Raw genomic sequence first — 27,742 nt, 5'->3', positions numbered from 1 at the left:
TTACCCGCAGACGCTCTCTTCCACCACGGCCAGCATTTGATCTGTTCTTATTTCCCGGATTTGATACATTTTCAGTTTTAGCATGTTTCTCATTTCTTCCTTTTCAAGTTGTGAACGCCAGCAGCAAAGAATGGACCCCTTGTATGGTAAGATGTGACAGTTCAAAACAGTGTGGTTCATTAAAGGCATCCTGTTGGCTTCAAGAGGGAAACAGCCTAAATCAGCCTACTGCTGCTCCGGTCTGCCCTCTAAACCCACACTGGCCAGACCACATCAGCGCTCAGGCTGGAAATCACTTGACAAGTGTGGTCAACCATACACACAATACCATTTCCATTTGTCATTTTTTTCCTGCACAATGTTGGTACAGCATAGATTGTTGCTCCAGGGTGCCGGTAAGCTGTGCAGATGGCGCTCTGTGATGTTTAATGTCACGTTTGTAGTGGCACAACTGTCTCAGAAGCCTCAAATACAGATTCATTAAGCCCTTACTTTACTGTACTTTACATAATGTTGTATTTTCATTTAATGGGACAGACTGAGTTCAAAGTCAGTGTAATAATAGGGAGCAATCGCTGGCTTTAACTAATGGCATTCAGAGGAAACAAGCATCTCATGGAGCAAAAAGAGAGTTTGGGTTTGGGTAAGATATGTTGTAATGAGCTGAAGGAGTCACCTACTCGGTTGACTCACAGGAAGAAAACTGATAGCTGAGGTTGGATGAGAAAATGGTGGGTTTATTTGGAAAAAGCAAACAGAAGAAGAAGGAAAGAAAAAAAAGGAGACTCATGACAGCATCCGCTGCCCTCATTGTGGACAGTGTAGTTGACATCTATTTAGGAAACACTGCCGAGAAAACAAACTTGTAGAGATGAATTCATGTTGTGTCCTTATACACGCAGATTTGGGTCTCTGCTTCTGTCCCAACAGTCAGTTTGATTTAAAATAAAATCTACTGCTTTTTTTAGTTGTGAAGGAAGTATCACAGTGTTTTTGTTTTGGAACAAAGAATAGACTGCAATCAGGAAATCAGGCACAAAAACACTGAGCTAAAAGTTCTGAAATGGTAAAACTGAAAAGTGCAAAACTGTGACTTTTCTACAGAAAAAGGACACAATGGTTTATGGGTCATTTGCTCAAGTAGGCATTACAAACTATATTAATGTTCTGAAAATATAGAACAAAATATACACAAGCATGACTTACATCATTAACGAAACATGGTAGTTTTTACTACCAAACCTAAACAAGGAGTTATAGTCCCTAAACCTGTTCTAACGAACCTTAACATGGTTTTGAAGGCTATGCGTAAAGAGGGAACATGTAAAACAGCTTGTTAAAGGACAGCTGGTGTGTTGTGCTTCAGTCTGCAACTATCATTCACATCTCCCTTGCAGGTATAGGGCTCTAACAATTTCTGTTTTTTAACCACATGATTATGGACATTAAGAACATTCATGTTACTTTAATAGATCACAACAGGAAACTTGAAAAACATAACTTAACATAAAGTAACACGAGCTAAGGAACTTCATTCAATAATGTTTTAATTTTATCATCTCAAATCAAGTCACAATATTATGTTAGTTAACGACACAATATTGATATTTTATTCCTTTAGTATAATGAATAATCATTCATATTTGAGAGTTTGGACAAATGGTTTACACTTTTATTATATCCAGGTAGTGATATTTCTCCTATAGCCTGTAGGGGCACTAATTTAGGTATTTTTCTCTAATTTAGAGATGATTAAGATGAGTAAGAGAAAGTAAGTTCTGAAACATCGTAAATGATCACTTTAACATTGCACGGTATAAGATTGTATGTTTGATTGTATGTAGGCTCATATTCAAAACAAAGTAATAACACTTTGTGTCAGTTTGAGCTCTGCCTCTGACATTACAGTTTTTCTACCCATTAATAATGCAGAATTGATGATTTCTTCAGCTTTTACTGTTTGGTTGGATGTTCTTGCTTTGAAATCAATGACGTTTTACTTTCTCCAGTTTTCACAAAGAGAAACATTTTTGTGCAGTTACTGACTTGGCCACTCAAGAACATATAACATTTTGACCACAGAACACCTTGTGCTATTCTTGCATTGTTTGATATTGTCATGAACACCCTTAAAGTCGGGAGTTTGAACGGGTAGGTGTGTTCATACTTGAGGATACAATGGCAAACCATAAACACGTCACATAGATGGATTTAGCAGAAGGACTGCTTAATGGCAAAGTCTCACTTTGCAGAACAAATGGAACTGCACAAACAATATATTACTTGTAAACGCTGTGAGAGTAAAATACTAGGAACTATAAGCAGGGCTGCAGTTAAACAGCTTGAATAAGTCAAAGTGTTCATGCATGTGTGTGTGTGTGTGTGTGCGTGTGTGTGTGTGTGTGTGTGGTGCAATACAGTAGCTGCGTACCCGGGGCAACCATCCAAACAGCTGGTACCCAGCTGTTTCTTCTTCTACTCCTGCGGCCTGTGGCTCAGAGAGCGAGGTGCACTGGCATGCGGTGTCTGGGCCCTGACCAGTAGCTGGGAGGTATGCACTGCAGGAGCGAGCGTGTGCGTATGAATGCGGTTTTCCTACTGAGCGGGTGCTCCTGTGTGCAAATGCGGTTTCGCACTCAACTCTATGTCTGTGTGGACTAGTGGATGCACACGCACCTTTGGCTGCTTACTGCACGTCCATGTGGTGTGACTCTATGTGTGCGAATGTGTTTGGCGGTTAGTAATAATCACATTATACATCCACTTTAATTCTGTTGATATACAGTCATACCTTGCAGCGACCATATCTCAAAGCTCTCTGCAGCCCTCTTACTGCCTGAACAAACTCTCCCATGATGCAGTCTGTTCCAAAAGTGACTCATTGTGGAAAGGCGTTCAGTCTTTCCATTTGTTGTTTATGTAAATCATATAGACTGAATCTAACGCTTGCCAAAGTGTTCCGAATTTCCATCATTACTTAATGGCTTTATTGGTGTGATTGCTGGCTGAAAAAATGTGCTTTCCATTGCAAAAACACTCACATAAAAAGGAATCCTATGATTTTTCTCTGCTGAATAAGGCTTACACCAATTAAGGTGGTATTTCCCTTGGCTGTTGTAGAAGCCTGGAGAATTTTCAGTGCTTGAAGAATAAGATGATCTCCACTGATGTGGCAAATGTTATGTCTGAGGCTTTGTGGATAAAACAAGGTCTCTTCCAGTAGATTTAAAAAGTCTGTTCTCACAAAGAATTTGTCAAATAATCCATGAGTAGACTTGAACTCAGCCCCAGTTTCAATAGCGTTTGAAGATTTTTCATGCAGAATTTCACTGGAGGGCAGTGTTGACCTGCTGCAGCTGAATTTCTTGCTGCTGCAGGTGAAAGATAGTGTGGCAGTGTGCAAGTCATTTGGGAACACAGTCAGTGTCAGGGTTATTCGTGTCAAGTGATGTTTGTCTCGTTTGCTACCCCAGTCTTCTCAGTAAGCAACAAAAAGTTGAAGTAGATAAGGAAGGATTACTGAGCTGATCCACCTTGCAAAGCTAGGTACGAAGGGACAGAAGCTATGCAAAATAACTTCAAAAAGACAAAAACACAAGAAGAGATTAGATGCAAAAAAAGATGCAAACGGACCAGAAGGAAAGAATAGATGCAATATGCTCACACGTAGATGCAAAACAACTGCAGTCATTTTTCTATGAACTAGGCCATTCAGAAGAAGGCAAACATTCTGAATGGGTTGGTTAGGGTGAGGTCAGTTTGTTCTGGACAGACCTCAGCTTGTTGTGGTTTTACTGAAGTGGCATCTGTCTGATCCCAGGGATTCCTCTTCTTCATTAAACAATATGACAATTCATCTCTGAATGATTGTGATACTGAGGGACACCTGACTGCTGAGCTATGTTGACTTTGATCATGTTGGACAGAGAGTCCAGCTGCCAAACTGTACGGATGTAAGGGAGGAACCAGGACAAGGCATCTGCAACTACTGTCAGGATATCGGATTATCAGATCATATTTACCTTGGATTATTGCATATTTTTCTCTTTAGTCTCTAACTAAATTGCACCCAAAATATACCTTTAAAGAGCAGGCAGATAGTTATGCATGTCGATATCAGTGGATATACAAACATATGATGGATTTCTGTTGATATCAGTATGTATAACTGTACAAAAGTGTACAAAAAGAACACATTTCATGGACAGTGAGAAGGCAACCATGCAAACATAGAAGATCTTCAAGGCCTGGCATCAGCCCTAATGTAATTTATTAACACAATAGTCAATTTAGAAATGATGAGAATTCAGTTATAAACAAAGAATATCGGATCAAAAGTATGGAAGTACCAATAATATGAATTCTATTAATCTGATAAACAAACAGAAACATGTGCTTCCTTTAAAATACACATTTTTCTTTCTGATCCTCATCAAATACGCTACTGACTCCGCCCCTTTGCCATAAATTTCATTCCCAGTTCCAAAAAGGTTGAGATGCTGTGCAAAATATAAAGAAAAAGAGAATACAATGATAGAAATTAGGAAATACAAAACAAAATGTTGAAAGCGAGACAGTAATATCAGTAATATAGGTGAATGTGAGTCCAGACCTTTCACCAACTAAAAAGATTTGGTGCAACATGAAATGCAAATTAATTTCATTATCCGATATCAGAGAAGAGTGAAAAGGCTGGGGCCTGGCGGGGTCGGTGGGCTGTTGCCCCTGGCTCCCGGAGGGCCTCTGCCCTATGCTTATGGGGGCTCTGTCTGGGGGCTTCCTCTGCAGTCTTCTGGGTGGATGCGTGGTTGCCCCTGCGGTGGGCTTCCTGGGTTCTGTGCTCCGTGGGGGCTGCTGGTGGCCTGGGTCTTGTAGCCCTCTCTGCCTGCTTCTGATTGCTGGGGGGGGGGCTGTGGATTGTGGCTCTGTACACTTATACACTCATAACTAAGCACGGTTACCATGTAGGTCCTGTGCCATGGGTGTTGCATTTTCTCACACACACACACACACACATTTATTAGCCCAGTAGCATGCTCGCTAAGCAGTTCATGTATTATCATGTCGTCTCAGGTTATCTATATCCACAGCTGTGTTGTATGCGATTGCCGCTTCTTGTGCTTGTTTTTGTTTGTTTGTGTGTTTGTTTTTTCTCTGCTTGTCTGCTTTCAGGTGCTCCTGGTGGCGCTAAGGCTGGATTCCCCTCAGAGGCCATGGATTGTTGTCTGTTTTGTTTTTTACAGGTGTAGCAGCTGGTTGTCTGGTTTTTGTTTCTATTTTTGTTCTGTTTCCTCTTCTTTCCTTTTCTTCTTTCCTTGTCCCCCGGTCCGGTTCAGTTCTATTACATGTCATATATTGTCAACAGAAATAAATAAATGGGTATCAAGGGGAGCTTTACATTTATAAAACTTCCCTTGGCAAAGCAAATCTGTTTGGCATCAAAGGTATTCAGACTACAATTCTGCTGCCATAATGCTGAACAGGACAAGGGGGAGAAAAAAAAAAAAAAAAAGAGAAGAGAAGAGTGAAAAAAAATCCTCTCCCAAAGGTCCAACAGCTGGTCACATCAGTTCCCAGATGTTTACGGACTGTTATTAAAAGAGGAGGGGGGACCTGTCCCAACTTTATTGAGACGAGTTGCTGCCATCAAGTTCAAGATGAGCTAATACTTTCTATGAAACAGTAAAATGTCTCATTTCAACATTTGAATATTTTCCATGTTCTATTGCTTTGAGATTTGCAAATGATTGCATTCTGTTATTTACAGTTTACACACAGTTTAACTTAATCTTAATTTCTTCATTGTCATGAGTAATCTAGCTCATTTGTAACCCCTCTTTGAAGCAAAATACTTAAAACAAATATTCTGGACACAGACTTAGTGAACAGACTGTACAGTGTGGTCACAACTGCACACATTAGTGCAACTTATCTCTTCCTTTGCACGGTGCCATTCAAGGGCACAACACCCATGCCCTTTCCAGTTGACTGGATGTCCGGTACAGCAGTAAGTGGTGCACATCTGGCTCTGAGGGAAAAGTGAGACATTTATCACTGACAAGGTAATAGAGTTTTCATTGACACGCAGAGGTGAACATGCATGCTGAAAACTTGTCCTCATAGCAGCAATCCCTGCCAACAATGCCAGGCTGAGTTTCAGGCACGCCACCGAACACAAAACAGACAGGAAAAGGCTATTTGTTTCTGTTTGTTTGCGAGTTTCAGGACCAAACACTGGCTTTAGAGCTGGAGTTTTGATTTCTTTGCATTTTTAGGGGTTTCTCCGACACACTTGGAAGGGGAGGGTTGATGTTCAGTTGGCTGCATTCTGATGTTTTGCCACTATATGTCACCATGTACCACACAATGGACCAATTATATGATTGAGTCAAGGATGGTCAGTGGATTAAAATCTTATATTTCCATATACTGTACATATATTTATTTCTTATCTTTACCTTTCTTAGCCCAGCATCTATATCTTGTATTCATATGACGACCAAAGATAGCTTGACAAAAGTGCGCTTTGATTTGCAGAGGTATCACAGTAATTGATTTATTTTTTGGCTAAGCACTATCATGAAACAGCTGTTAATTCAGTCATAAGGATTGTGCCAAAAATTAGATCTACAACTTCACCTCTGCCTCTGAGATTTGACTCTGTCTGGAGTTCCATTAAGCAGCACTAATGGGCCTTGTACTGCAGTGTGGTGTTAGAATCTATGTGCTGGGGATGCTCGGAGGGTTTAAAGCATTGTGATAACTGAGGTGATTAACAGTTTGTGTCCACTGGGAGGGAATCCATAAATTATAAAACTGAAATTTCATATTCAATTCCTTAATGTATTTTTGCACGGATCTTTCTTTAACTTACATTTGCAGCTGGACTTATCACAACAGACTAAAAACTAAAAAGCAAAAACCCATCACCGTTGCACGTCTGCAATGCCTCTATGTTGGATTTCATATTGATTTTAAGATCATATTACTCACCTTCAAAGCCTTAAATAGCCTTGTGCCTAAATACATTTCAGACTTATTGATTTGGTTTTGGTTTGTACTCACTCGATCACTGACATCTGTGGGTAGCATGTTGCTAACTATTCCCAGGTCACAGTTTGTGAGAAAGGGAGACTTAACTTTGTTCTTTAAAGCCTCTTTTTATGCGACTGTCTCTCCACCAATCTCAGGCACACTAAGACTCTATCCCAATTCCTTCCCTTTGGCCCTAACGCTCAATTTTGCAGGGATAAAGAGCCCCTTTCCTTTTGGGGATCAAGGAGTAGTGGTCATCTGTCCATCTAGATAACAACACTCTTGTTATCATTATTACAAAGTGCAGGGATAATGCGAACGAGGACAAATGGACATTCATAGCACTACAATGATAAATGTATGATATATACTGTGGGTCAGATATTGCCAAAGGCTTTCATGAAGAAGATGTTTTAAGAAGGAATTTTAAGGTAAGTAGAAACTCAAATAATAGACTGTCCAAATTCATTCCCTTGGCCCAACAACTTACCCATACCCCTTTGGTTTGCCCGGATAAGGTGTCCCTTTTTTTGGTGGGATCAAGAAGTATTGGTCATTTAGCACTTTAAGAAATGGGCTGTACAAAAAGCATTTGAATGTGTTTTTTTATCATGGCACATTCACACTGGCTTCCACAGTCTAAACTTGATTTGCTGCCTGCGTTGCCAAAGGATGAGGGTAATTCTCCTTTTTAATATTATTGTTTTTTTTGTAAAAATATTTTAAGCATATTTATACTGTCACCAGGAATAAGACAGAGTAAGTATTTCTATAGAATCATTCACACAAAGTATCAGGTAAGGCAATGCTGGCCTTGTGGTGAGCCTCAAACGATATTGTTTGAAATTTTTTTTTGTTGTTTTTTTGCTTAACAGACTCACATGTGGTGTTTCCATATTAGAACGTCAGCCTGGAGGTGTTTGCATAGCTCAGTCTAATAGATCACTGTGTTAGATCCTGACACCCAGACTTTTTCTGAATACTGGTGGTAACATCTATGTGAAAACAGCTAATTAAGTCATGGGAAATCTATAAACAACCTGCTCTATTCTATAAAGACCTGCAGACACAACAATGATCTGAACGGGACAGGCAGGCAAACTAATCGAACAGTGAATCATGCAGCTTTTCGCCGCAGCACCAGACCCTGCTGCCGGAGACACACCGTTAATTGCTCAGAATCTGCACAGATGCCCCAAAGGACGCGTGCTTCCTCAATTTTCTGCAGCAGTTAAGATTAAAAGCTGCCAATCGCAGCTTTTGGGTGACAATTGACAAATTTAGGGGGGGGGAATTAGCGGCCTTTTTAATCAGACGTGTCGCCATGCGAGGAGGGACGCTGGATGGGGAATATCGAGCAAGGCGAGGGAAACATCACAGATGACTGCGGATTCTTCCCGGTGGGTCGTTTCTACAGCCTCCTCCAACAACCCTGCATTCCGTAAAAGGAGTGGCTACTTCAACGGACAGCGGCACACGCGTGCAATGCGCTGTCACACACGCGGGACCTCAGAGACTTCATTTGTTTTGGCTGGCGATATCGTGCAGGACTCAGAGTGAAGCACCGGCATTCATGGCCGCTTGACAGGCTTTTACGCACCGATCCAGCTCCGCAGAAAGGTAAGGTGACGCACAGTCTCACCGGTCTGCAGTATAGGTAGAGCTAACAATTTTACAACTGATAGGTTACACTGACAGCAGGGAAGTAACTCGTAATGAGAACGCTGTCACTTACTGAGCCATCTTTTGGTTGGTTGGTGCACGCGCATAAGGCCAATTAATTGTACACAAAGGAGAATAACTTTTTGGAATTTATTGCTTGCACAATTCTAGACTTGAGTCATCATCGGATTTTTTTTTTAATCACATGCAGGGGGGGGGGGCTGCAAGTCCTGCATACAGGGAGACATCTGATCTGCAGTTTTTAATTATTCTAAATTGTTATTTGTATTGTTATATATAACCATAATGTAAGCTGATTGAGCAATGTTGACATCGTACAGATATTTTCATCCAAAGAGAGACACAGGCGTCATTGGAATGATGCCAAAACACACTCACATGGTGATATTATAGGCAATGATAGCTCAGATATTGCTTTTCAGTACTTGTCAGTATTAACTCTCAGTATGTGTAAAATAAAAACAGAGTAACTTCCAATCATATGGAAACAAATAGATTTATTAACACCCCCGTGATGAATAGATTTGCAGCTCTGAATTCCTGGTTGCCATTCCCTGTTTTGTAATGACATTATCATGATGCAAAACGCCTGATGGACTGTCATACATTTACATGGGCTGAATGATAACTTCTCAAAGGAGTGAACTCTGCACTCGGATCAGCTATGAAAGCAATAAGGCATGTCATACCGCTGCTTTCACCCTCTGGGACAGTGCTGGGCGGCAGGTCCCTTGTGGTGATTATCCCTCACGGTGGGTGCGGCTCTGGCATAACATCGGCCTCAAAAGTATTACTCATTATTTGCCAATGTTTTCTGGGTCCATGAAACTTGCTAACAGAAAGTTAAGTGATATAAGTCCCAGTGTGTGACAGAAAGTGGATTGCTGTATTTTTGTTGATCACTTATACAGACGGTGTTTATGAGTGCAGATGACTCATTTCACCTCTCTGTGTTTACTGAGCTCTTTCTTCACCCTTCCATAAGTAAGCACCCATTGCTGAGGGGTTTGTATCACCCTGTGACATTAACCATGGTGTCTGCATTTGTTTAGGATGCTTATTTATTTAATACCTGCACTTTACACTCCTGAAAAGGTGTTCACAGAGAAACTATTAAATCATATTACATTATTTACAGTTCTGCTTATAACGGATGCTGCTTTGAACTGGTAAATATTTATTTTAATTTTTCTAGTTTAGGGCATATATACATACCTTTTGATGTTCACAGTGTAATAGGTTGTGTTTCAATTTGCAACAACATGTAATCTTTGAATGTGACTCTAGAGTCAATATGGCTGCTGCTGAGCTAACTTATTCATTTCATAAGGACGTCTGAGAATGTCTTTTTTGCATGAGCAGGTGAAGTTTCATATACTCCTGTTATCATGGTCACGAAGCTTCTCCCTGGAGTCATCTCCACACATTGCTGATAATATTTCACAAAGAAACTTAATGTGTCTTGCCCTGGATGTTTGCATTTTATGGCACCCTTACATCAAGTATTTTGAGTTTTATCTTACCCTGCATTCCAGTTGCAGTTAAACTTTAGAAGACTACGGTCACTAACAGCACACAGAGTGTTTACCTTGGATCGGTTGCAAATACAATATGTAGATAGTCACTTTGACACATTGGTTCTTGACAATCAGATTAGACTGAGGTGGTGGTTTAATGATTAGCCAGGATATATGGCTGGGGAATTTAAAGTTGTGGAGTGACTGTCTAATTTTTGAAGAGTAGAAGAGCCCACCTTTTTTTTTTTGTTTTGTTTTTTTTAAGATCAAGCACATGGCTTTTAGATCTGAAGTTGCGTTTTTTTCTAATGTGTGTTACTATATATGGTATTTTAAAAGATAAATAGCAGCAAAAATCATGCTAGTTATTACTCAGCGTGGGATTGCTTCAAATCTGCATTCTATGTAATAGCCAACAGGAGATGGATGGCAAAAGGAGGTCTTAACTTTATAAAAGTCTACAGGAAAATTACCTTACTTCTCACTTGATTTGCTACATTGGTTAATATTTTCTTCGTGAGTCCATGGTGTCATTCATACATTTGAAGTCTTCTTTAACAGGGAATAATCATGATTTTATTTAGGGAAAATATAACAATAAAGCAAAGACGGCCTTTGGTTGGGGTTACCTTGTGACAGACGTGGCTACACAATGGCTTCTGTGGCTGTCAATCAGTTTTATTTCAAAGACATTGACTGCCAAAATGTTTAACATTAGGCTTCGAAAGGGCAGTGGACAACCCGATGTGGGATACGATGGTGGCTATATCCACCTTTATGTACTTAATTATATACATCTTTTATATACTATGGCTCGTCTACATCTGAAAGGCCTCTTCATGGTGTGGATGTCTGCTTTATGGGCGTGTATACCTTTGTCATGTGCTTGAAAAGCACACTTGCAATGAATATCATTAACAATGGCAAAGTTCCTTTTAGTACCCCTTAAACCTTGTCAGTGTACCAGCATGCATAACAGCATCACCACTCCCCAAGAGGAAAGCAGCCATCATTAATACACCTATGCATTTCCTGCAATGACTTGTCTAAAGGTCTGCTGTGAGAACGGTCTAATATGTTAGCATGCAGTCTTATTCATGTTGCCAATCTCATACTCAATCCTTTTATTTCTCCATTAAGTAGGCCATGGCATCACGGAAAGACAGACACAGGGATCGAACTCCACTTGAGGAGAGCTGTGGAGAGAAGAGCAGTGTCCCCTATCCTGGAGACACGTTACCATGGAACTTGTCCAAACACCAGAGGGTTAAACGCTCCAAATCAGCTTCAGGGGAGGTTCTGGATCCAGCAGAGAGGGCTGTAATTCGTATTGCAGGTAGGATGACTAAACAACTGCAGTGCACACATGATGTACTTGCTAAGTACTTACCGGTTAACATGAAAGCATGTTTCTGTTGGTCAGTTATGTGGCTCTTTAATTTTATTTGTTAATCTTTTGATAATTTAGTACTTCTGATTTATTTATTTTTTTTGTAGGGATTTTACACCATTCCATCCAAAGTTAGTGAACAGATAAAACCTCTAAACTTAGCTTTTGGGAACCTCTATTGACACAATTTCACTGTCCAATTTCAAAGGCTGTTTGAGATTTTTGTAGTAACGCTTACTTGATTAGATTGGGGGAAAAAAAAAAGCATTTGTTTGTCGGTTTTTCCAGCTTTAGTCAGGAGTGTTTCGGGTCTTGTTTTACATATGGACCAGTATACATTGTGTGTACTTGTGTGGTAGCTACATTTTTTTTCAACTGTCATAGGCATCAAAGAAAAAAAACAGCATCCATAATGCTGAATCTTGTACTCATTAAAAAGAAATATGATCTTTTTCATGTCAGGGCCGTGGACATTTTCACAGCTGTAGTTCTGACAGAAAGTGGTTGTTAAACACACGGTGTTACGAATGACTTTAACGAAGGGCCTTCTCTTTTTAGTTACTGAACCTTTTTCAACGTTCACATGCTGTTTTATTTCAAAATGGCTGCTGTGAAAAAGGTAGATTATATTTTGCAGTAATGTCCTCCATATATTTAATGGGTTGAGGTATTAGACACTGGTTAGTATCACGTGTATAAGCGAAAAATTGCAGAATTTTTAAATGTCTCTACTGTGAAATCCCCCAAAAAACCACCCTGATTCTGAATTCCCTGCTTTTTCATATGAAGAAGACCTTCAGTGATTGTTTTCTTTTTCTCTTTCTTTGAATACCACGTTTCCTCAAGCAGCATAGAGCAGCTTTAAATGTCAAGCTCACTGAGGAACAATTAATCTAGTAAGCGATACTTCAGCTTAAAAGGAAACCAAGTTGCACTGTTTTGTTCCTACAATACATATAGCAGGCTTTCCCCTGTGGACTGATAATGTTTTTTTTTCAACTTGACAGGATATAGGCATTGTACATTAAAGGAAGGAAAAAACTCCCAGTGTGCAATTGTTTTCCAAATTTAAGGTGTGTTTTGTGTGCTTGAACAGTAGACTGGGAACACATCCAAATCATCTGCAGGGACACTGGAAACGCATCAATTATTTAGACTGCAGCACCATCACCAGGATGTGTTGATTGCTTGAGGCTGACTTAAGGTTAGATCCATTAATACACTCTGTGGTCAGAGAAAACCTAATTTAACACAGACTGCAACAATTAATCAAAGATGTGGGTTAATTAAGGTCAAGTTATGATCCCTCCTCAGTATTTATAATGACAAGTTCCAAGTCTATGACAAATCGTGGCTTGTTTTATTAATGTAATTTGGCATGTAGATACAGTCCTGAGTGATAAAGATCATTGGAAGTGCATACCACAGCCAAACTTAGCAAGCCAGTAGTATCAGCTATATTTGTCTGATAACAGATGTACAAGTCTCATTGTTGATAGATGTTCAAAAATGATTAGAAAAAAAAAAAGCTCTGTAGATTTAAAAGAATTGCTGAAGTAATGTTGAGTGATGTGATTGAAGATTTATGGACATTAAGTGCATCACCTGTCAGGGAGACTGAAAGCAAAACATGCCTGTAACATGTTTACATGTATATGCATTCTGATACCTCCTTTTGTGTTGGAATGTGCGAATTTTGGCGCAATACCCCTCTGACTGAGTTTGTTTTGGGACGCCGTGCCCCTGAATTCGAGGAAGTTTTGGTAACTTTTGCACTTACAATTGGTCTGCCTCCACATCCTGTACTCCTCTTCCTCTGTGCATCAGAAAGCCATGTCAGGCTGTGTCAGCACCTCTGAGTGAGACTGAGCTTTTGTTGTGGCCTCTGCTAACTGACTAGCTGGCTACTGCAGAATCCCTGGCTGTATGTAGATTAGTTTGTGCTTGAGGGGTATTAGACGTGGACAATGTACACTTTTTGTCGGGGTTAACCTGACGTGTGGTTGAAGGACACACACCTCTTACTCCTGCATTTTAGAAATGATTTGTATTCTGTCCCTGTTTTTGCAGCAGCATTAATTACATTTTTATTATTCTAACTCCCTCATTTCTGCATTGCCATCAAAAATGTTTTTTTCTGTTGTATGTAAATATTAATTTGTTGCTGAATGACAGATGGGAAATTTGTAGTCAGTCAGCTGTCTGACAGTTCAAGGAGAAGATTTACAGTTCACAGCATGGCTTTAGGGTCAGTACAGGAAGACAAGAAGAAGCCAAAGGTCATCTTTGATGCGGCTCCAAAGAATGTGTAGAATCTTTTGTGCGTGCAGGAAACTCTTACTCAGTGCCTGGATCGTTGTACTGAATAATTTGAGGTCAGCCTCTTTGTCTTGCCACCTCTGAGGCACAGTACCATAAAAGTGACAAATCAATGTTGCCTGACTTAAATTATGAGAAATATCTACATATAAGTGTCAAAAGCGGTTGGAAACTCACCTGATGGTGTCTTCTGTGAATGTTGTAATACGTTCAGTCCGCTTTATATCGGCACATAGGAATTTATGGTTGATTTAGTTACAGTTAGTGACTACAATGTTGCTGTGAACAGATCATCCAACTCGATGCAGCAGAACACGATATTGTTTTTAGTGAAAAACTGCCATGATCAACAAGCCGAGGATCAAAATCTATGATGGATTTGTGCAATTTATTTGATATATTTATGTTTGATTAAAAATATAATCACCCGAGTCATTCTCAAATGCTAGTGATAACTATTTGAAAGATTGTTGCGACAAATTGAAAAATTGTTTAAATTAGGTTGTTATTTATGGCAGATCAAGCTTGTTTACACTAATTTAATTGTGTTAGCTAAAAGCAGCGTGTTGTGATGTTGGCTTTGAGATTCCTTGCTGTACCTAGACAGCAAACATCCCTGCAGAGTCCTCTTCAATAATTCATGATGGAAAGGCTATGATCTGACACTGAGATGAAGCTACACACAAACCCTCTTTGTCTCACATACACATATTCTCTGATTTGCAGTGGAAATGAAGACGTTGGTGATAAATGGAGTCCATGATAACTCAGCAACACAATGCACCTACTACATAAAACACAATACAAGTACAGCAGTGAGACCAAGACCAGAAAACGCCTTAAAACACACCTGTGCAACTACAGAAAGCCACCATAACTCGGCATTTGTAATTAAGACTTAAAGGATTTGCTTTGTTGCAGGGGGATATATTTACATTATGTTTTAAATTGTGTTTTGTTCTGTGGAATTTTATTAACTTATAAAGCATCTATGTGTTTCAAATCTTTTGCCTCAGGATTGAGAAATATGATTGTGATACAAACTTAGGCCACTACTTATTATGGTTGTCAGTCGCACTTTGAAAAACTACAATAGCCTATTAGATTACTTCTATCATACATCGTGCTCCCAGATGATGATGATTGCACACTGCTACTGGACCTCCTTCACGCAGCAATAACCCGTTTGTCCAGCAGATGGCACTTTCTGATAAACAGGCTGGTTGCCTGAGAGTGTTCGTCCTGGGGAGTCATCAGTGCTTCTGGAAAATGTGCCTCATTTCCCACACCCCTCTCAAATAGAATTGACTGCACACTGTGTGTGTGTTGTGTTCCTGGCATTACAGAGCGCTGCCTTATTTCAGGAGACAATGAGTGTTACGCCAATTCGGGGAGCCTTTCAGAGAGAACGGCTTTATTTTTTCAATTTTACAAACTCGACCTTTGAATCCTTCCCAATTACAGGCTGCATCAGAGAAGGAATGCTGACACCCATCATCAAGTTTCAAATTCTGTAAATGAGCCATAAGAAAGAGAGTCGTGAAACGTAACCGATCTGAACGAGCAACAGTGATGAGCATCCTGTTGGTTTGTGTTGTGAATATCCAGAAGAGGGAGCCCGGCCTGTGCCCGTCACCCCCTCATTTTACTTTCATGACAGCAACATTGCAGTCTGATTGCACCATATGAGAAATGTATCAAGCATTATTTCTGGTGATGGTAAGCTCACACACAGACAAACAGGGTGTTAGAGGAAAGAGGGAGGGAAGGTCACCGATTGCAAGCAACATTCAAACATAGAGAGACAGCAGATAAGACCAGATACCTCCTACCTTCTAAAATGGAACATCAGTTTTGTTTTATGTGTATTTTTTTTTTGTTTGTTTGTTTGTTTTTTTACTGATAACTTGCTTAAGGGCAGGAATGTTTGGTTTTGCATGCCAAACTAAAGTATTTTCATCACTATTAGTCAGGTTTAAATCTGAAGTATTGCAAGGGACAGTCAGCTACATGAGACTAGCTTTACAGCACTGCTGTGTCGCTTCTTTAACCACTGGGGAATGCAATGGATAGTCTCAGTGTTGCTAAATGTGCTCTTTTTATAGTTTGAAAACAAATATTTGACTTTTAATTAAATTGAATTAACTTTTGAAATGTTATGCTGTACACCATTTTAATGTAACACAGTGTAAGGAAGTACATATTACACTATCCAGCCAAGATATGCCAGATAAGTTAAGTTGGGGCAAACTTAATACAATATCAGTCTTTTTTAGAGGTTTATACATTGCAGGTTTTAAATATGTATTGTACAGGATTCACAGGACATTTTAGATGGAAAATGAATTATCAGTTTTTTACTTTGTTGAGTATTGACATGGACCCTTCATTGGCAAAGTATGACATGCTGTGAGAATGCACACATAAACACTTTGTGATACCAATCTGCACATGCACACATGTTAAGCGGTTCACACGTTGGAGCATGCAGGCACGCTTTTAGATGCTCTAATGTGGAAAGCTTGGGTGTGCACTCAAAAGAAAGCATGCAAGAGCTAAAAGCACACCTGTTGGGTATTGTTGAATGAGATCTTGGAAGCAAACCCTCAGCCTGCCCCACACACAAAGACACGCCTTAACTTACGTTTATTGCATCCTTCATCATCTGCTTCTATCTGACTCATTCAGATCACCAGATCTTTGGATATTGAAAGTACCAGCTGGTGTCACAGAGATGATGCTGTCGGGCCATCCAGCTTTATGTGAAAGGAGAGGAAGGTGGAATGATCCAACTAGTTCCCGGACAGACATTTTAGTATCTTCTAAGTGTCACCACAATGTGCGTGGGTGTGAAAATGAGGTCGTGAGATCCAGTGTCAGGGACTGTTTACAGTGGGTGATGTGTTAAATGTTTCCATGCAGTTGGCACTCGTTCCCAACTTTGTATGAATGTTATAGAATGAACTTGGTAACCGTGTATCTGACTTCTGATCTGTGAATAGTACATTACATCAGTGGCCACTATCAGCTGAGCAGGTAATGAAAAAGCAAAGTAGGGGTTTCCAAGCAATTTTGACCCCATAATTGATTGGAAATACTATAGAGGCATGTTCAACATACAAATGGGGCATTGTGTTTTATCGTTGCACATTTTAGCTTCACCTGTAACTCATTAGAACTGAAGAGACCAGTTGCTGTAGTTCTGAAAGCAAAATGTTTTCCTGTGTGTGTGCTTGGCATAATGGGTTAGGGCCTTTATAGTTGCAGGTTTGGTTTCGTAATGCTCCAAAGGTTTTCAGTGGGGGGGACAGGTCTAGATGTGCTGTCTTCCTGAGCCCATGCAGCCATTTCCGCCATAGACTCCTGTCTGTTTTTTAAGTGCTGATAATGGGCTTTCAGTGTTGGCTTTCAGCATTGCCCTTTCATGGAATCATATAGTATTGATGAAGGAATTTTCTGCGTAATTTAATGTTGTGTTTTGGAAAGTTCATGTCTTTATGTCAGTGGATATGTAAACTTAAAGCTGTTACAAGTTCCCTTTTGTGGATTTATGCTGACTGCTCAGTAGTCTGCTCACTTTCAAAGTGTCTAATAGTCATACCCACTTTTTTGGAATCCAAAGGCTATGCTGGACATGTATGATCCACATCTTCATGTGAACCCAAATGTCATTGTTCATACTTAAATTTATGGGCACAATCTATGATAAACTTACTGCGAACACAACGGGTATATAAACAACTGCATTATGATATTGGGATATAAATGAAACGAAGAGGTTTGGAAAACATACAAAACTTTTGTAAAGCTTAATGGGCGAACAGTGCACTGGAAACTGCCTCTTCTGTTCCTGCAAGTAAGATTTCCCATTGGACTGAGCCTAAAGATATTAATGCACACACACTTCTGCAGCAGCAACAGCAGCAGTAACAACAGGCTCTTTAGAGTGAACTTATCACATTTCCATTCAGGAAATTGTCCTGACTGATGTCATTTCAGGCCTTGGCCAAAGAAATGTCTGATAGTCAGGCTGAGCTGCAGGGATTTTCTTTTTCCTACATCAGATCCCTTCTCCTGTCTCCTGTGCAAACCAGCATGGAAATAGTGCAGAGGTGATATTGCCTTCCTCTTATTATCAATCATCTTTAACGGCACTGACTCCATTGATATTAATCAAAGCCCCTTGTAAATAAGCAGGAAGACTGAATTAAGGTGATCTGTGTAGTCTTAGCATGTCGCTGACTGGAAAGGTTTCTTTTCTGTGATTAATTTTCCCTGACTTGGCTGATCAGGTCATTTATTGAATTTTCAGTAGTTAACTCCACCCTATTATGTCCTCTTTGGATGTCAAGGGCATGCCTGCACTGCAACAGCCTTTGAATGTGTTTATTGCACTCTGGGTATCAACTTTTTCGGGGGCCGAAATGAAACAGATGGAGTGTGTTTCTGCAGGAGAACCATGGTGGGCGTCTTTGTCATTAGTCTATGTGGTAAATTTTCAAATGTGAGTTAATTAAGGCATTATAAAACAATCACATCTAATCTCTTTGAATATAAACAGTAACATTAAATGTTGGGGTATTCAGTCTGTTTGCATTTAAAGAGGTTAAAAAAAGACTCTGCAACATCTTTATTGATGTTATTGGGAACTCTGGGAAGGTAGATGGTTTCCTTAACTGTTGCGTCAGGTCTTCCCTCAACTTTTCTGTCAGATTAAAGTCAGCACTTGACTTCAAATATAGATGGGCAGCAATGCTCTTTTTAGAGAGAAGCTGCTCTCTCCTAGCAGCCCTGTCACGTGTGTCCTTGATGTTTAGCGTTGCTCTGATGATGGACTCTGAAACATTAACATTAGTCAACCTTTCACTGCTCAGGACCTAACCTGGTTTCCTTTGTGTCCCAGCTGACTATCACATACTTTCTTTTTTTTTTTAATCAGTCACTCGTGGGGAGGGTAACCAAGGTCTTGACTTTCATTCATTTGTGGGAAGGAACGGCGTTCCTGTGGATGAAGAGAACCCAAACACTTTTCCAACATGATGAGCAACAACAACTCTTTTTTTGAAGCCCTCAGAAATCGTGTTTGTTCCTGCCATGATACAATTCGACAGATGGGTTCTGTGAAAATCAAATAGATCTTTGTTCTTGTTGCTGATCCAAAAGTGTATCGGGTTGTATTTAACAGGGAATCTAGAGCAATCTTAAGGATTAAGGCATGGTTATAAATAGTTACATATTTAAAGTTTACATAATGGTCTCTTAGATGTTTAGCATTCCTGGCGATTAGTGTAAGTTAGGACTTTTTCATGTCAATCTCCCTGTAAGTTCTACTTTGTTTCTAGATGTTGATATTGCGTAGTGTTTGTTTATCCTACACAGCTGTCATTAAGACTTGCATGAGGTCATTAGTATAGCAGATGATTGTCTAAGAATAAGACTTGTATTTGCTAATTCTTCTGAAGTGTTACAGACAGTCCTCTGCTGTAGTCCTGCTCCCCTTACTGCTGTGCTTGTGCTTGGCAGGCAGCGCACACTCAGTCTGTGTATCTTTAAGAGGAGGGGCCTTGCATTTATATCAGTTTTTCTGAGCTAGGCTATGGGAGGGTATGACAGAGAAGAGGGGTGGTGTGGGGGGGTGTGGCGCTGGGCTGTGGAATGAAGCTGGGAGCTGTGGAGGGTTCACACACAGCTGAGAGAGCAGACAGAGGACAGCGCAGGCTGTCTCACACACATCCAAACACACAGAAGAAAAAGCTGACCTAAAACATAGAGAAGGAGAAGGAGGTGGAAACGTCTGCATGGCCATGTACGAACCCGCTTTCCTGCCTCCAAATGCTGAGGAACAGGACTTCATTCAAGCTTATGAAAACGTCAGAGAGAAGTACAAAGGTGGGAGTTTGCCCTCACGTTGGCGTGATGACAGCTTAAGCATGACAAATTTGATGGTGGAAGAGATGTGTTTACATTTGTGGGTTATGGGTCAGGACCTAATCCATTTGTCTATTTTTGGTGTTACTGACTCTGCACAGGTGTAAACATGTGACTGTTTGCAAATGCTCCCTCCTGTGCCTTTGAGTGTGCCGGCTTCTGTGTGTGCGTGTGCATTTGTCTGTGGAACAGAGCAGGAGTCACGCATGCGGCATCTCTTAACTGCTGAGTGCTTTATTGATTGGCACACATGTTTGCTGTCACTCTTTCACGCTGCCTCTCTGACTGTGAGTTGCCAGAGTACATTGGATTTACAGGAGTGCTTCACTTTGATATGTGACCTTAACAACCAGCCTGCTGTGCTGACCTCTGACCCCAACGAGAGAGTGGCTTAGTCGAAGTCTGAGCGCTCTGCTGATTGTTATCCTCCATCCAACCACAACAGAAGACATTAACAGGTGCTGCTGAGCAACATTTCATCTTTCCAAGTTAGCAGCACTGCGTGCTTTCCCTAGATTACCTTACATAGTATTCTTTCCATGGAAATCCTCGTGTGATCTGGAAATGAATCATAGAAAGATGGGGTTGTGAAGGATGCAGCTGACTCAGTTCTGGCAAGTGAAGAAACCTCCACATTCATAAGAATATAATAATAAATTCATGCATCAACACATCCCTAGACTCAGTTTTGTTTTTCACTTTCTGGCTGTCAGAGGGTGTCAGCAGCATCCTCCTCGGGTGCTTTTGTTTCACAGTTTAGATGGCATTTCTGTCGATGCTAGTATGTTTTGTTTTTCCTTCGATTTGACGTTGTTCCCCCTGACTGTTTAGTCTGTTTAGTCTGTTGATCTTCAAGAAGAGGGAGAGCTTCTATAAAAATATTGCCCCAGTTTTTTTTTGTTTTTTGTTTTTTTCTCTGTGGCTGCGAAAATCTAGCAGCTGAACTATTGCTGAATCACCCCCGCTCATTTTCTGTACATCAGCGCTTTTGCATGTTTTTTCTCGTCAGTGGGGATATTTTTGCTCATTTTATTTCTTTAAATGCTGCTCAGTGGGACTTTTTTCTAACATCTGTAAATAATCACCACACTGATTCTTGAGATTTGTAAACAAACTGATTCATATCCAAATACTGAATACTTTAGAGGCTTTTCTGCAAATTTTTTCAATAGCTCATCAGCAGGAACCTAAATGGCAGGTTGCTATGTGACCTAAACTGTAGCTGCTCTGTTATCATGTCAAAGGGAGGTGAGTTTGGAGGGGTTTTGTGGAATACTGATTGAGATTTTAACTTGTTTTGAAAGTTAGATTGAACATGTCACTGAATGGTAGAGGGGCAGCAGCTGGACTCATTACCATTTTAATTTTGTACGAGCAACATCAGAACACACTCTACAAATGTGAGTGGTCCTGTGTGTGTTTGTGTGTTTTCTGTGCCGAGGTAATGGGAAGCAGGAGCTGGCCCTGTGGCAGGTGTTTATGCTCCACGTTCCTCTTCGTTCCCTCCTTGACAGCGACCGTGTTTCACAGAGATTCTCCTCTCCTTATTAAGAGATGAGAGCTGTCTGACTTTGTCACGGTCTTTCTCTCGTTTATTCAAAACACGTCTTGTATTTATATATCTGCGAAGCTTTACCAGGCTTTTGTGTCATGTTCTCACTGCGGGTGCTGTGGAGGAATGAAGTTCAGGCTAATATGGCTGCATGCAGTGAGACTGAAAAGGTGGATATACAGTATCTCCTCATGCTTGATCATGTATATGGTTGGTAAACATTCTTAGTCTCAATAATGTGCCTGGGTTGTTTGGAAACTCATCTTCATCTTTGCAGAATATGCCCACACTGTCCTAAATGCCTGTCCTCATCCATGTTATTCACACAATTGACCTGGTTTTACCCTGAAATACAGGTAGAGGCCACCCACTCCACTTTTTTCAGGTAACACATTTATGTCTCGTGAGACCTACATAATGGATAACAAATGCATGTTAGAACTGGACTGGACTCCTAACAGGATACAATTTGATATTATGTAAAACCTTTACTGATAGTTAGAAAGTTGTCTCGTGGTATCTTCAACATGCTACCACACAGAGACATGATTTGCCTATGTAATTACTAAAGTTCTGTAGAGATAACACATGGTTTCTAGGTGTGTATGTGTGGCTGTCTGAGTGCCCTGAGCCTCCTCTTTGTTACAGGTAAAATGACTGGTCCGCTCATTGGCATAATTGGTGTTCCTTTATTTCCCTTAAATACCACAGCTGAGCCACAGCACAAAGATTTTACTACCCATCTGACCCCACCTTCTGTGGTGCCACTGTACGTGTGTGGTTATCTCTTTTTACAAACACGCATAAGTCTACTGTCAGGATCCTCTGTTTTCTTGTCTTTTTTGCTTATTTGAAAGTCTGAGCATGCTAACACACGTAGATGTTAAAGAGGATAAAAATTCTGTTAACGGTCATGCTGACGTTGGCCTTCAGCATAGAGAGCTACAGCTGGACTTCTGTGCATCCAGCTGTTACAGAGGCTTAGCAAGCTTTGTTTAGGTTATTATCTGGCAATGTTTGCGACAAGCTGCCACTTTACTTTACAGCTCTGGTTGGACACTAGAGACGATCATTCTGGCTGGTGCACGTGTCTTCTCTGGGTCCATATGCTGTGTGTCCTGATGATTTTTTCACACGACGCCTTTTTTTTTTGAGGATTGACTTGTGTTGTTGTTAGTGAATTTTACCGTTCAGAAGCTCAGCCAGAATGTGATTTAGTCAGACTCTGTGGACGTGGAGCGATTAGTCGTACTACACTTGCCACGTTTTATCTGATAGCTCTCACAAATTAATAATAAAGTAGTCGTAAGTATGTCCAGTTTAGAATGACTAACCAATAATTTGCCAGTGTTATTAAAAAACAGCAAAACCAACAACATGAAAATTATACAGGATTTGATATCAAGCATATTTTCCAGATGGGTTAAAATACAGTTCTAGTCAGTCTGCTCTTTCTAATGTTACTCACAGAACTCTTATTGCCTGCTTTAAATTGTAGTCGGCTGGACAGTAAAGACTTGGCTGTCTTCCCACTGTCCTCTAATACAATTTGTACGAGCAGCTGATGCCGATGTTAGTGAGCCGTCTGTGTGGGGGATTGCCCTGCTCATGTTAGGGGGACTTTTGAGGGCAAGCAGCCACGGCTGACATCCATGTTTTGTCCCACAGAATGCCCCACGGTGACTTGTCTTCTGCTCTACAGGGCTTAGAATAACCCCTAAATATAGCCGCGGCAATGTTAAGTCCATCAATTAAACGGTTATTTTTGGCAGTCCTGATTGTCTGATATGACTAATTAAATTTTTTGTTTCCTCTTATCTAGGAGAACAGCACATTTGTCAGTTATTAAGCAAAGTCTAGCTTTGATGTGCATAGACGAGGCCAGTGTCTGGCCAGTAAAGAAATCATGATTGATCTTCATGATTCCTCTATCATCAGACCTCTGTCATCACTGACAGTGAAAGCCCGCCACATATATACTATAGAGCTCTCTTTATGAATGACTGCTGTTATTTCTGTTTGCAGTATGTGTCACCGTGTGAGATGAGGAGTGGTCTGACACACATTTGTGATGACTAAACTCTTTAAAAAGATAAGTGACAACTAAGCACGCGTGTATGCGTACTTAGGTAGTGTATTTAAAACCGTGTTAGGTGTTTGACTGTTTAAAACCTAATGAGTCTCTTTTCCCACTAAATAGACACATTGACTTGTGACTGGTCAGAACTTGATGCCAATTATGCCGATTGCATTTCCTGTGCTGCCTCTATGAAAACTTGAAACAGATGAAACATATCTTAATTATTGCGGAAAACCTTATCTCTGCTGCCATCCTGTTCCATGTATTTCTTGTCTTTTGCTGGCTGACTGCCTGAGGTTGAGAAGATTAGGAGGTCAGAGTGAACACTATCGGTGCTACAGTGCCTTTGTGAAAGCACTTAAGCTGACACAGCTTACAATACCTTTTTGCTGTTGGGAGGTCAGAATTCAGCACAGTCTGTTTTCTACCAAACTGTTTTTAGGGTACAAATCATCTCACCATTTAGCTTATCTTTGTCAGGGTTTACTCATTTTTCTTCGTACTTTGTGCCATCAGCCACCGGTATTTCAGATTCGGTTGAAATGCTTTCATTACAAAACATTGATATGACACAGTAAGGCGTGAAGAATAGCCGGAGGTGATGGTCACATTCAGTCGTTCTTGTGGCCGCACATCATTAGTTTCATTGCTCTAGTCTCCACCCTCATTGTTCGAGATCTCAGCCTTTTCTATGGTGGATTTGCATCTCAGCTAACTGTCAGGTCTAATCTCTGCGATTGCCCACAGCAGCACAATAATAGCTGCTGTGTGAGGATGTCCCAAAGCCGTGTTAGGTGGATGGGAGAGGGTTTCTAACTTAAAGATGGTTGTATGACTGTCGTTAGTTGGATGAGATTCCAACATACTTTCCACTGCCATCAGCACCATACTCATTAAAGGACGGTGTAGCTGTATTGAATGATGGTCTAAGTTGGTCTGCTTATATTTCTTTTTCACTAAATGAAATTCAGTCTAATGTGTTGGATACTGTATTCATGTAAGTATTGATGTTTTTAAGCAGGTATAGTGTTCAGCATGAATCATGGTAGTTATGCTAGAAACATAGATATTCACTCAAATGTAGCAACTGCCCAAAACTGTCATCTCTGAAATCACACAAACGAAAAAGATCCTACTAATTTAATGTGAGTTATTGTAATAAAAATCCTATAAATGCATACATTTTATTTTCCTTCCCCCTCTGCAGTGAGCCTCCCTTTTGGTGGGACCCACTTTGGCTGTTACCACTGCAAACACAAAGCACTGGATTCATTTTAAGGTCAGCCATACACAGATGTCAGTGCCAGGGGAAACTCTCATGGAAAATAGCCCGTTGATAGAAAAAACAGCGGTTTGGCATATGCGTGTGCTCACACAGAGTAGCATAACGTTTTAGGACTTTTGTCCCAGCTAATTGATGCCATTTAGAGCTTTTCATGCTGCTAGTTGCCTGCTGTGTAAACCAAAAAGGGAACATCTAGGTAATGGAACTTTCCTGTTTCTGTATCTCTGTCATATACATTGTGATGCAGTACAACACTCAACTCATGTTGGGTGTATCTCTGTATTAAGTGGGCAACGCTGTGTGCTTTGAGTGTTGCTGTGTAGCCAAGAAAGCATTCGATGGTTTGTCTTCTTTTTCTATGATTAGTTCTTTTTTTTGTCCTTTTTTTTACATGTGTGTCAGCATCCTGCTGCCTGGGATAGATCAGCAGCGACACGCATATCAGGGCAGAGGTTACACTGAAGCAGGACTCCTTTAGAGCCTTTTAAGGGAGAGAGAGAGAGAGGAACTCTGGAAGGATGTTGGATGATCTATTGACCTTACTGTTATATACTTAATGATTTTGCAGAACAGAAAGTCTTATTCTTTAATTTATTTCTGGGAACACATAGTCTGTTAAAAGAAATCAGATGACAAAGAGACAGGAGTCATTAGATGATCACACAGGATTTAAATGCATCCCTTGGTTAGCCAAACTAGCTGGAACAGGGAAGAAAGGATGACACTGGGACTGTTACCCTGACTGTCACTAGCTTGATGTACATTTTTCTTTTTTTTTTCCCCACTTGGCGTTTTACCAAATTGTAACTTCTTTGGTCTGCACATATTTCAATTGCACTCACAAATAAGCAGCTAGCTGCTGGCTTGTTTTCACACACTTATTGTCTGACCCTCTTGGAAAAGGAAAGAGAGAAAACAAAACCTGTTAAAACAGTGACATTGTCTTTGGAGGTTTAAGTGTCAGTTAAACATTTGGGAGGGTGGGGGTGGAAAATGTCAGTGCTCTGATAGCACATCTTTTTCCTTTTCTGTTCAGACCTGCATATGGTCCAGCCTCGATTGACTCGTGCTTCTTCATCTCTGCCTTTGTTTTTCCCACTGCAGAGCGCTTTGTACAGACCCACTCACTTAGATATATCTTTATTATTTTTAGCTAAAGTGGTGCCATTTGTAATAATCTTCACACCCACTAAGCTTAAGACTCGGCAATTCAGTCAGTCAGCTGTTTGAACACAGCTGAGTCAGACGGCACAGTGCTGCTCAGCAGTCCTGTACGTGATATTTGCTTCTGACTGATGATGCTGTTCGATATGACATCTTGTTTGCTTTCAGACTGCATTAGATCTGCCCAACCAGCAGATTGAGTGGCAGCTGTCACCTCATTGTTTTTTTACAGCTTTACTGCTGCTCTTTTCACACAGACAAGGAGTCCTGTGGTACCTTTTTCAGTTTCTCTCGGAATTCTTTTTATATGGGCTGAAACACGTGGCTTTGTGGCTCAGGAGGGAGGAATGAGAGTGGAAAACACATTTGTGTGGAAAGTATGGAGGTTCTAACACCTGAGTTGTGTCTGACACAAAGACTCCTTGTGTTAGCACTGCTTTGTACGGCAGGGCAGGGCTGTGTTGCTTTATTAAGTCTAGTATTGGTCTGGAATTTTAGCCTCAAGGCTCCAGTGAGCTGTGAAAAAGGTTATTATGGAAAACAAAAATATCCTTTAGTCAAGTGCTGCAATTTACTACATGTGTGCTATTGCTGCAACATACTACTGTAGATGGAAAGGCCTTTCTCAAAGCACCACCTCCGAAAGTAATGAGAACAATCCCTCCCCCTCATTTCCCAACCCTCTCCTCTGAAACGGTCTTTAAAACTGGAATGTGTGTGTACACACGGTTACAGTTGTTTATGTATGTCAGAGAGGCAGATGTATGTCGTGTATGTGGCAACTAACGAAAAGATAGAAATGGTTGGATCTTGCATCTTAATCGTAAATATGACATTATCGGCAGTGACTGATTAAAGTCACTGACTGTATAAACAGGAAGTAGGGATAAACAGCAAGCCAACCACCACATTAGGCTCACATAGTTTTAACGTACGTCAGTTGTCTTTCCTCTTGGATTGGTTTTATACAAGTCTGTTTCAGGTGTCTTTCTAAATGTACATATCTGATTGCTTTTACATGCTGCTGTACATTTTTTGGAATCATTAACTGATAATGCATGTTTGATACAAAACACAAGTTGTTCGGCCCCAGAGGTTCTGTTTTGTGTCTTTAATGTGGAAATGATGACGCAGAGTAAAGCGTGACAATTATTACTTACAGAAGGCCCCAAACTAATCCTGTCACTGTAAACACAGACCGACTGTCATATTCAGTCTGGAAAATAAAATGCTGTTTGACATAATTGTGCAGTAATAGAAGTACCGTCTGTTTCACTGTGGCTTGAATTATTAGAAATCTCTGTGTCCTCTGTGAAGGAGTTCTCTGTTGTGGGAAGACAGAGATTTTTTTGACCGTTAAGGTTGAGCTCTTGAGCTCTTTCCAGATTCTCCTGGAAGCTAGAGTTAAACGTTTTTCATTCATCACCAACTACAATTGCAGGTTTACTGCATTCGCAGTGATTATTGATAGAGATATTCTTTCACACACGATGTGATGCCTGGAAATTATGCGTTTGAACTAACATTCTTGAGTGTGTCCATCGGTTTTTGGGTTTTTCTGTCAGTCATTTCCCAACACTGAAAAGGCTGTGAGTTTATTGCTTGTCTCTGGCATTTGGTGCAACTGGAGCCGGCTGGTATGACGGCCACCACACAGGCCAGCAATGTCACAGCAGGTCACCCCTCACAGCTGACAGTGGGGGGTATTTGTCCCACGTGTGCGCACACTGTCATGACATTGCATGCCAAGTTTTTTACTGCTTTTTCCACTTGCACACATATGCCCGTG

General features: G+C 40.6%; 1 protein-coding gene across 1 annotated transcript in view; it reads left to right on the top strand.

Annotated features, from left to right (window-relative positions):
- The first annotated feature begins 19,608 nt into the window (after positions 1–19,608).
- Positions 19,609–27,742, top strand: part of plecb (plectin b) — a 102,283-nt gene continuing 94,149 nt past the window's right edge. Inside the window, exon 1 of the mRNA XM_072394793.1 lies at positions 19,609–19,833. Within this exon, the coding sequence (XP_072250894.1) occupies positions 19,743–19,833 (91 nt within the window). The 5' untranslated portion in view covers positions 19,609–19,742. The remainder of the gene's footprint in view (positions 19,834–27,742) is intronic.

This window comes from Leuresthes tenuis, unplaced genomic scaffold, assembly GCF_036924035.1.
Source record: "Leuresthes tenuis unplaced genomic scaffold, fLeuTen1.0.hap1 SCAF_10, whole genome shotgun sequence".
Classification (NCBI taxonomy): Eukaryota; Metazoa; Chordata; class Actinopteri; order Atheriniformes; family Atherinopsidae; genus Leuresthes; species Leuresthes tenuis.
Note: the sequence above shows the minus strand (reverse complement) of the source record. Positions and strands in the feature narration are given on the sequence as shown.